This window comes from Liolophura sinensis, chromosome 12, assembly GCF_032854445.1.
Source record: "Liolophura sinensis isolate JHLJ2023 chromosome 12, CUHK_Ljap_v2, whole genome shotgun sequence".
NCBI classification, from domain to species: domain Eukaryota; kingdom Metazoa; phylum Mollusca; class Polyplacophora; order Chitonida; family Chitonidae; genus Liolophura; species Liolophura sinensis.
The window spans coordinates 23945339-23957530 of NC_088306.1; the positions used below are offsets into that span (position 1 = coordinate 23945339).

The window sequence follows — 12192 nt, forward strand, 5'->3', positions numbered from 1 at the left end:
AGTCGTCTCAGCTATCAATTCCAGGTAGTTGTTCCCATTTTATAAAAACTACAGTGGACAACTGGATAAATTCCAACTCCAACCGCCATGTTAGAATGAATACTCCTCACAGTGAGGGGAATCATATATACGATTACCACTGTCACTGTTAGGCATGATAGACCTATTGACACGCATTCTGGCTAATTGTTTAGATCAGTCTCACCAGCAATGACCTATAGGGGACCATAATCAACGCTGATCACTAAATCATTTCTCAGATGAATTAAACAAAACTGAAGAAAAGATTAAACAAGAATAAAATATGCTATAAGTGTCAGTAGTTATCCCCTATCCCCCTTGTCTAGGCTTTGAGGAGTATGCATTCAAACACAGCGATTGGAGTTAGAATTTATGCAATCCCCCACTATAGTTTTATGTTTATGTGGGTTTACTTGTGATGACACATGGTAACACCTACCTGGAATTGAGAGCTGAGACGACTGTGGCTACGGATAGACAAATTATTTGGTGCCCATCAGTAGTATACTGAAGCCAACAAGGGAAGTTGGCCTACAGAGGTGTTGAAGGTAAGCTTATGGAACAAGACAGGGCTGTGATAGTATACGTAATCACGCCGCTACAGAGCTAACATTTATCCCACAATTTGCCCGTGTCAGTGATATAACAACAGTGATGTAAATTTTTAATATTCCACGAGTTATATAAATAATCCGAAATTTAAACATGTTAACTGAACTTTCATTGACAAGCTTATACATTGAAAAGTACACCAGCATACCGGAACACATTTTTTTTGCGCGTATGCCATAAGAAATGGCCCGGCTAGATATCATTTACTACACCGTGACAGTAGATTCATAGTACCAAGCGATTAAGTTTTTGGAACACTGGATAGGCATAAAATTTATCTTTATGAAATGTGAAAAATGACAAAGGTAGGCGAATTGGTGAAAGGAAATGAAGCGCTTGACGGTGTAAGCCTGAACAAAGTATTTACCTACAGTGAACTCAAGTTCAACCGTCAACGACAACAGCATGCGTTGGGATCAGATTTTCACGTACTTAAAAACCTACAAACCTACTACTTTGTATACCACCAAAGAGTTGTCTCGTGCTTATCAACTGATCTGCAACTGATCTACCTCATGATTATTCTTAGATCTAGTCCATTCTATTTGACACATCGAACACGATAATTGGTCCCTCTGTGACCTTTTGATTCAACAACCATCACTCGGAAAGTACAAAACAGAACAAAAATCAAGGCTTTTGAAACATCGTAGACATTCTCCAAGCTCCATGATGGTTAGTCAGACCAGCAAATAGGTTTTGAGGTGAATTTTACGAGTTATAACAGTAAATTTGGATATTTTCTTCAGTATGATTTTCAAAATCACCGCCCCTCGCACCCTACAAGTCATCGCGTACCGTTAGTTGTCATAGAGATATGACCTAGATTTACGTCACAATTTTGGAGCCAAATGTTTCGGTAAAAAATTCAAAGCTCGTGATCTTATCGCACACTAATGGACTGTGTTATGTTTTCTTTTATGATTTATCATTTCCTCAATGTTTTGTAGAATTATATTGACTGAAATGTGTGGTTCAGTTCCAACCTTTTCACATATATCGATATCAGTACGCATCTCATTTACATACTTGTCAAAACAAACAGACGATGTCTTCTCTACCAGCCACCCAAATCCGTTCAAAACAAATTATTGGATAAATAGGATATGTAATTCGTGATCCATTATATCAAATTTATTAAACTCATGATGTAATTTTCATTTGTTTCTCTCCAGAGGCTCGGAACAAATGAAAATGATAATAATCGTTTAATAAAATTCGTATTATTCGTCACTCATTGTGTATCCTATATATACTGGCATAATAATCCTCATCTTATGTCCTTTGACGTTTTTCCTCTTCATGTTATATTGATGTTTGGGGAAAAAAAGATTGTATGTGGAGAATAATTTCTTTTCATTCCAAGTAAACCATAGCAACCAACAGCGTTTTAGCTTTTCATGTTCTATATCAAAAAGAAACCGGACTTATTTTTTTATTTAATTCCAGTCCATAAGCTTTAGTACCATTGTGCTGAAGTGGATAATGATTCCTGGAGGTTAATTAATGGTTGGGGTAGTCAAAAAAAACTGCCTTCCACCGAGGACAGAAAAGCCAAATTTAAATCAACCCCATAATCTATCCTTAATGTCAGTTGTATTGTTTCATTATTGTTCTTTTGCTATCGTACGTTAACAATTCTTACAGTACCAACAAAGCCAGACTGGAAACCCCATTATTTCTTTCTTCCACAATTATGTGTTATTTACTTGCCACATCAGTGTTCCAAAAAATACAAACTATCATCAAGTAGGGTACATAACTGGCAATATTCCAGCTTCTACAGTTCCTCAGAGTTTGCCTAAAGCAGCATGTCAAGCAGTCTTAAAGAAAACGTTCTGAGATGTAGTTGGTGGTAATTTTAAACTAAGGAACTTCGACAAATCAGTGACAAACTTGCCCACATTTGGTGTGCAAAAGACCAATGTGCATACGGAAGTAAATGAAGAATATACGCTGGGAATGGTACAACCAGGCAATGTTTCAACATCATTTGGGTTAATTAACCATGTAGGAAAGTAGACGACCGATGAAATGGACACCATGAGGCCACCGTTATCTTTCCGGTTTGGTAATCATCGGAACATATGTACACATGCGCCAAGCCAGTCAACAATAATCTAGGAAAAAGCTGCTTCGCCATTTCTTTAAATTGGAAAGAAAAACCTATGACGTCTTGAAAAAAAAAGTTGAATCGTTTTTAAAGGTTCGAGTAGGCCCCGGGGAAATCAATGTATTTGTTTCTTTCCCCGAGCACTACACAGAAGCAAAATGAATGTGTCGTAAGATGAAGGCAAAGTGGAGCAACGCAAACACGGGAATCGATCAAAAACGACAGTAGGTAACACGGGAGTGCCCTGGAGGACTTTGAACGCGGAATTGTGGCTGAAAGAAGACGCGATCGGCAGCAGGAGGTTTGAAATTACATCTTTATAAGTTAATTCAACTTAAAGAAGCCGACTCGCTGGCAGATCTACAGAACAAGATTACACCTAAATTAGCTCTGCACTGTGAAGATTTTCTCAGCACAGAAAATGTCGTTTTAGACAGTGTGGAAATTGTTTAACCGGCAGGATCGGTTCGATAAAAATTGTGTCTAAGTAGGTTCACGCTAAAATTTCTTACTTATAAAAACGTTCGATGACTTTATTAACTTAAGGTTGTAAATTTTGAATACTTACTGCACTTAAATGAAAGGAGGAAAATAGATCTTAATATTTATTTTACTTTTTTGTCAGGAATATTAGGAGGCGATGGTGGTAAACGCAGTCTTCTAAATTTTTCAGCATGGTTTCCAATTTAAAATTATTTAAATCCGGATACGGCAAAAAACTAGTGGAACCTAACAAAAGTTAAACTGTATAAAGGCGAATAATTAAATCAAATTTCGTTGGTTTTACAAAAAATTGATAATACGCACAAGAATTGTATGTCGTCTTCTTTAATATTATAGATTATTTCATCTTCCATATCAAATTAGTTTTTGAAAGGACTTACGATAAGCTTAGACATTTTTATTTAATTTCAGCGACTATTCCATCAGCCATAAGTGGGTAAGACGGTAAATGTTACAGAAAAGGGAGCAGAATAAGCGCGAGGAAGTTTGAAAAAACAAACAACCCACCTACTCCATTTGAACATCTTAATGCCGTTAACTATTTGAAAGAAGGTGGCGAAAAGTTTTGGAATATGTGGTTGAGATGAAAAGTTTACCTTACCGAGATACCGTAGTTTAAAATAAACAAAATGGATCACATGGAGAAAATCGAGAGCGACGTCACGCACCGTATTTTTTTTCATACCAATGAGCCTAGGGTACAACATCGCGTCTGGTCAGAATGCCACAATGAAAATTGCGTCTGGTCAGGATGCCACATTGACAATCGCGTCTGGTCAGAATGCCACAATGAAAATTGCGTCTGGTCAGGATGCCACATTGACAATCGCGTCTGGTCAGAATGCCACAATGAAAATCGCGTCTGGTCAGAATGCCACAATGAAAATCGCGTCTGGTCAGAATGCCACAATGAAACTCGCGTCTGGTCAGAATGCCATAATGAAAATCGCGTCTGGTCAGAATGCCAAAATGAAAATCGTGTCTGGTCAGAATGCCACAATGAAAATCGCGTCTGGTCAGAATGCCAAAATGAAAATCGCGTCTGGTCAGAATGCCATAATGAAAATCGCGTCTGGTCAGAATGCCAAAATGAAAATCGCGTCTGGTCAGAATGCCACAATGAAAATCGCGTCTGGTCAGAATGCCACAATGAAAACTGATTTATTGAGCTACCAAGCGTTTTACAAGGAAATAAATGTGTCCGTCTAGGTCTTTTTCCTTCCCTAGTGCGAACAGCTATGGTTACATTATTTGTTGTCGAAAGATCTAAATACAATGTTCACTATTCCCTGTGGCACAGTGGGCTTTAATAATCATAAACGGTATCAAACTACGACGTTTATTGCTGTTGACCACTAACTTCTTCACTGATCCTCTTGACATTAGCCACCAGGTCGCCTTTAGACACATTACCGGTAATGAAAGGACTCCAGCTGTAATTGTCTGTTTCCATCTAACTTGGATACTGTTGAACACAGTGGTAGGTGAAGATAAGAATGTGCATAATTTCATCGCTGTCGATTGATTGACATTTAAGCTGTTCGCTCGTCCTCCGGAAATGTATTTATTATTAAGATGGCGCCAGTTTCCTGGTGTTAAACGAATATAACAAATGTATTTCATGTACTAAATATGTGGATAACACATATTTAGAGTTGCTACAATCATTGTTTCGATATACACATCCTTTACACGCCGTCAGCACGGTAGAGAATTCCAATTGAAGGGATCCTCTGTAGGACTTCGACACATGTGTGCGATTGAGACTACATCTTTCTCATCAGCTTTTGTGGTCAGTTTGCATGTGTAAATCGATAACCACAAATACAAGTGTTATCCTGTTTGGATGCATGTAAAATATGATTGTTTCGGTGGCTTAGTGGTTAGCGTGTCCGCCTCGAAGTCGGGAGACCTGGCATCAAACTTGTGTCAGGTCATACCAATGGTTTTAAAAATTGTACTTGTTGCTGTCTCGGTTGGCGCTCAGCACTGAGAGGAAAGGGGATGAAAATGGGACTGCCTGGGCCGGTGTCAGTATAATGTGACTGGGCGGGATGTCATACCTGATGTCTTCGGCATCATATTTCAGAGACTGCAGCACTTTGCCACAAAAGACACAAGAGATATACACACACCTAATGACTCTTCACTGTCATACGACTTTTTACTGTCATAAAATCTCAAGCATACATACAGTATATAGACTTTTCATAATATTTATTACACAAACGCATACCATTGATTTCCACCCATATCTTGGACATGATACAACATTACAATTATCAGTCGACTGATCGACTAATTGATTTGGTCTTACTGAAAGATACGACGGATTCCAGCTTCATAGTTTACGGAAATGTTATTGGCCGAAGAAACCTCGTGTATTTTGGCAAATATTTGCCCAACTTTCCTACCAGTGACAATTTTACTATATTTGAATCCACATTAGTATGCACGGTGTTCTCGTAACAGATGACTCAAAAGTCTAGATGGAAAAAAAAAATGGCACAGAAGGCCCTTTATTTCAATATCGTTCTTGTTGCTCCTCCGAATCGTGAACATGTGTTAACAATTTAGCCTTGGGAACCTCGTTCTCGTGTGGCATCAACCGTTCGATCACGCCCACAGGTTTTTATACAGTAGACCGAGGCCTGTGAGCACCTGCATGTCATACCGGTAGAAGGAAAGTGGACTACCAAGAACTTCCTGTAAAACGATATAAATGCCTAAGTGCGCCTATTTCCAGCAAGTTCACCAGGACAGTGAAGGGGATTAGCATTGTTAATTAACAATACTAACAATACTGAGTGAGTGAGTCCTTGGTGTTTAACGACGTACTTAACAAATTTTCAGGCATATGACGACGGATGAGTCCTAAGAATGTATGTATGCGTGACATTGATGTGACATTTAACCAATCCTTTTTGAAAAGAGAGGAGTGTATCCGTACCTTCCCGCCACACCGTCACACTGAATTCCAAAAAATGCAAAAATCTCCATACAAAGCTCGCTTTATTGCGGGATCGAGAACTTACTTATCGAGAGTACTACCAAACATGTATCTACTCTCTTAACAAAGGCACTGCAGAAAGTACAGTCAAATTGTAAAGAGTACTGTTGTTTAAAAAATCCAGGCGTTAACTGTATGTTTATCCTTAAATACTCAAAACGTCTCACATAAGATGCAGGCGCTAATATACACGTACAGTATTAGGACATCTCTACTTGGGATTTCTCCACTATATTTCCTCACACGGATTTAAATGATAGAATTTCATTACTAATTGTATCGGTGTTTCATAAATCTGGTTACTACTACGTTAACGTCAAAGGCAACAAAGCCCTCTTCAGCTCAACTACATACAAGGATTACCGTTCATGGAATGGTTTCATGTTCATTACATCAACAGTGTATAGGTATTCCAGGTGGGTATAAAAGGTGCCCCCCCCCCACCCCCCACCCCCCACCCCCCGTTTGGCCGACCTATACATGTTCTCATATGAATACGACTATATGCAGAAATTATAAAGGAGTAATCCCCACCAGGCCTGATCTTTCTCATTCACTAAACAGTATATTGATGATCTGCTGGCTTTAAACACTCCATATATAGCAAAGGCTGTGAATGATATTTACCGATCATCGCTGGATTTAAAAGAAACAGACTCTCCAGATTGTACATCTTATTTGGACCTATATTTGTACAAGGACTTAAAAAGTTTCCTCTCTGGAAGACTTCACGAGAAAAGGGATAGTTTCAATTTTAACGTTGTAAATTCTGCTAAGGTGTCATATTGACAAACGAACGTTTGAAAGAACGTTTCTAAAACACAATGAATTTTAGAGGACAAAAAATAGGATTCACACCTTCAAAGGAAACAGGATAAGTAATGAAGAACAAAAAAATGTTATTACAAGCTAAAGCTGTTTTTTGAGGTCGCTATGTGTTAAGTTTACTTATTTATTTTCTTGTGCAACGTTACCGGCACATGTTATTTTTCCAAGCGAAAAAAATCTCTAAGAGACATAATACTACGGGTTTCAACATAAAACTACATACAAGCGCTCTATTCAGTACCTATATACAAGCACTCTATGGGTCACTGTAACATTCAGCAACTATATACAAGCGCTGTATGGATCATGGTAACATTCACTTTTGAAGAAAAACAAGTTTCAAGAGATGCTTGTAAAAATACAATTTGTACAAGCTTTTATTTGCTAAAATTATTAGTAAAAAATTTCATGTTTTTTGTAGAAACAGTCTTAACGGTTAATTTCCGCTACCCTCGAGCACGACAAGCGCTATCGTTTACCTTAGCGGTGTAATGCATCATGTCCTAGAATGTATAGATAGTAAATGCACGCTTTTTCTACTGACTTTGCGGGTTACACCGGTTAATCAATCAAGACACAACCTCAAAGTCAGTGGCTCTGATATCGAGTGAAAATCGTTTTGTTCAGATTAACTTTACATTGTTGGGTGGTTGCCAATCCTTGCTGATTTTCCTATAAATTGCTTTCAACATGGCCGGTATCATAAAAAACCGTAAGTTCGGCGGAGATATTTTAGCATGACTGGGACATACGACTACTTGGTGACTTTAGTTTACATGCTACTAATAGGCTTCTCTCCGTTCAGTATAACTCTGTCGTTCTGACTAATATGGTAAATTTGAAATAGCGCTGCTGTGTATTTTCATACACATTGTTTGTGACCTTTAACATTTCTTGGTTTTCTCTTCTTAGGCAATATAAGTAGGCCTCCATGAAGTTAGCTCTATCGAATGAGTTTAAAGGTTCGGTCTTGGGACCAAATGTAGCAAAAATTTATTAGATATTATATAAATCCTCAATTAATCATTTATAAATATACCAAGGCTATTAGACCTACATTAATCTAGATTGATTATAGGCACAAAGATGTTGTGTGATCCGGTGTGACACGAATGGTTTGCCGTATGTGATACCGCTGTCGGCGTATTAACAATTCCGGTGATTTATGAAAGCTTTGCAAGTGTAAATATCTAACTTTTGTTCCTCATAGTGGTCAAGTTTGTAAATAAAAAATACACACTTTCTCTAACGACAGTGTTGAAAGTTCAACGAATCGTGAAGTGATATTGGTACGCATCAGTCCAACTTAGAGAAATGAGTTGGAAAATCGGCCTCGGTGAAATCAGGCGTAAAATACCCCGTCCTTAACGAAATTTGCTCCACAGCAAAACAAATATTGGTCCCCATCCAATAGTTGCAATCTCGGGAGAGAGCTGAACCGACGCTAATATGTTCATACATGGTTTTGTTACTCTCCTGCCTTTTTTCTGTTGGGTTTTCATGAATTTGTATGCCGCTATTTAATCTGATGAAAATAATAAATGCATGATTTTATTCAGTGTGTGGAAAATTCCTAAAAGTAAAAGATAAATTTGAGGGAAATAACAGAAAGGATGCTTCATTATTATTACGCACTTATTACATTGCCTATCTTATATAAAGAGCGTCAAGTTCTTGAATGCAATCCATTACTTCTAACGGTACCAAAGTGGTACACGAGAACTGGATGTGACTGGCTCGTTTCTAGCATTGTCAATGCCCTAGTTTTCTTGAAGGATCGTGAACATGCTTAAACAACATACTAACACATGTAAACACATTTATTGGTCGGAGGTTTCCATTATTACTTCATTAAACGTGGTTATCTTGTTGGGAGGTGTGTAATAAGACGATAATACCGTCAGTACGAAAACTTACTTGCGTCGTGCGTTACTTGGGCATACATTTATTCTTTGCTGACTAATTTGACATGCGTAATACGTCGCATGCCTTGCCCCGGTTCAAATGAATCAAGGAATGAATATTTGGATTTTAACGTCATACTTAACACTTTTCAGTCAAATGACGACGAGGAGTCATTAGGTGTGTGTACATATACTGTGTCTTCTCGTTGCTGGGCGATTCCATGCCGACAAAGTGCTGCCGACACTGAAGTATCATGCCGACAACACCAGACATAACACCCCACCCAGTCACATTATAATTACATCGGACCAACCAATCCATTTTCCTTGCTCTCACCTCTCAGTGCTCAGCGCCCTGCGAGGCAGCAATAAGTACCATTTTTAAAGTTTTTGGTATGACTCGATCCCGGGTCTGCCGACTTCCCGTGCATTGGATGTCTTTTTGACACTGGCTTGTGGTCATCTAGTGGTGGACATTGTCCATTATGAAGAAATGACTGTGTGAAACAATGTTTTTCTAACAAGGCAAACTTTGGGTCGAACTGGGATTACTGCATGAGAGAGAGAGAGATACATAAATTATAAATAAATCCTTCTATTTGCATTGTTTTTACTCCCTTCAAAGTGGTTTAGAGAAAATATTTCGATACAAATGTATACGAAATTCTTTCTGGTTTCTTAGTGTCCATGGGAATCGATGCTTGTCATTCTAAAGGGCATATTTACTGTCACTGGTATAAGTACGATTATAAAGAGACATTTAAAATGTACCCAGACTTTTCCCGAATTTCGTGAAGATGCTTCAATTTCCCTGGACCATTTTCTTTTGACGTACAACTTTGTCCCGGAACTTCATGATCTGGAGTCGCTCTCGAAATCTCCCAGCTTTGGAAGCTTACGTGTAGGCTGAAGATGGATTGGTTTCCGAGACAGATTTAAGGCCAAAGGCCGAATCCTCTACAGCTGTGGCATTAGGGCCGTTTTCATTAGGGTTTGACTTGACGGGCCCTTCAAAAGCCCTGTAATTTTTCTACTTGGCATCCGAAAGGGTTTGCAAAGGTCGATCTTTGTGCCGTTTAAGTGGCTGATAACCCTTCAATTCTGTCCAAGAACAGACGTCTGAGCGATACGCTGTAACCCTAGTTTCCACGACAAGTGCACCGAAAACAGATCAACCAGTCGTAAGCCTCTTCTTTCTTCGTTTATCGCTGGATTCAGTCCTGTTGCCGACTCTCAAGCAGTTTCAAAAAGATTTCAATTATTTCAGTTAATCGTTAAAAAAAAGTTCTTTCTTTTCAATAAAGTAGACGTCGTTTGATCAAGTAATCCAGAACACAATTAGACGGCTCGTAGCAGTTCGGATTCTCTCTGTTTGATCAATGCTGATGAGTGGCAATCACCACAAGACAAACGTGTGTCTGGCGACTGAAAAGATCTTCTGGCCCAATGTATACTGAAAGCGGACCAGCACTCAGAACCCTAGCGGTCAAGGTTAATAGTTGCAGCAAGCAATGCAGTATTTTTGTATGCACATGTTTCTCTCTAAATGTATATATTTTGCTGGTTCAATTCATAAGGAACGTTTTCTCAATTTCTCAAAAACAGACAACCAGAAAACGATTAACCAGAAGAACGGGCTGCTATAAAAACCGACAAAGGAAAAAAAATGGACGGTCAGAAAACGACTAAGCAGAGGAATGGGCTGCTCCAAAAACCGATAACGGAAAAAAACGGATGGTCAGAAAAATGGGCTCTCACAAAGACAAGTGATTATTGGTATCTAGGCTTATCTCTTGTTCAGGAACTGGATCTCAATTCCGCTATTTTACTCCACTTCGATATATAAAGATCACGTCGAGTAACCGAGTTTTACCTTTAAGACATTCCAGGAACCATTACACAAACGCATGCAGATTTGGAGGCTTGCTGGACATGATAAACCCCGGATATAATGTTTTATTTTCAGTACTGTTGCCTAATGACAAAATCAGCCACCAGGTTCAAGTTAACAGAACGTGTGAAATATTGGCTACAAATACTCTTGGCTATTATTCCTACCCAGACAGCCTATGCACTTCAGAATGACATGGAGTTGTTCATAACGCCGCGCTTCAGTCAGATGTCCGGGAGAATCCGTCCATGTGTCAGTCCAGTGGTATGAAAAATCGGAACAAAAGTGGATAGACAATCATTATAAAGTAACGGCCCACGACCGAGGCAAATTATGCCCCCAGGGTAAAACATGGTAACCGGCCGATGTTCCCTGTGGTGGTCATTGTGTGCCCGTAGGTACACAACCGGTTCTAAATTGACGTTTCCCTTACATGATATCATAGACGTATGTAATGTTTTCTTTGGCAGCTTTTCATCGGTCTTACTGGTTAAACTTGCAACCCAACAGGCTCAGAACTAAGAATGAAAAACACACACGGTAAGCGTAGTCGTGGATGTTGCGAATTAAGTGGAGGCCAATGAATTATTTTTATTCATTTTTTTCCATTTTTTAGTGGATTACTTCTTTACTACTTTAGTGGAGTTGACAGCTCAGCCGTGGTGTAATCTACTTTTTTAAATGAAATGACAAGCTCCATTTTTCCAACACCTTTATCAAAGAAAGAAGAGCCATCGTTTTCTTATATTCTTTGGTACAAATAGCATGAAAGTTACTGTTAAGTACGACCTTAAACCCCTAGTATACATACTAGGAAAGTTGCTACATAGCTAATGGTGCTACTAACATCCATTTCCAATGAAAAGAAATACTGAGGATAAGTTTTGGTTGAAGGTTGCTCACATGGATATTTGTCTAAACCGGTGATAGATATGCGATGCAGGATCCAAGCGGAGAGTTGCAATATCGCGAAACCAGTGAGATATATTTATTTATTTATTTGATTGGTGTTTTACGCCGTTCTCACTTATATTTCACTTATACGGCGGCGGCCAGCATGATGGTGGGAGGTTACCGGGCAGAACCCAGGGGAAACCCACGACCATCCGCAGGTTGCCCAAAGACCTTCCCACGTACGGCCGAAGGTGAAGCCAGCATGAGCTGGAAATGAACTCACAGCGACCGCATTGGTGGCCTGAGATATGACCACACTAAACGCTACGTGGAATGGTCTGTCAACAGTCCGCGGATGGTCTTGAGTTTTCGGATACCTGTAGGCTTATCTATACCAAAAATAGATGTGCATATC

The 12192-nt window shown here is 39.1% G+C and overlaps 1 protein-coding gene across 1 annotated transcript; it reads left to right on the forward strand.

Annotated features, from left to right (window-relative positions):
• Positions 1–3937: 3937 nt before the first annotated feature.
• Positions 3938–4459, forward strand: LOC135479810 (sperm acrosomal protein FSA-ACR.1-like). The gene has a single exon (XM_064759716.1). The coding sequence runs from the start codon at positions 3938–3940 to the stop codon at positions 4457–4459; it is 522 nt and encodes a 173-aa protein (XP_064615786.1).
• The last annotated feature ends 7733 nt before the right edge of the window (positions 4460–12192 follow it).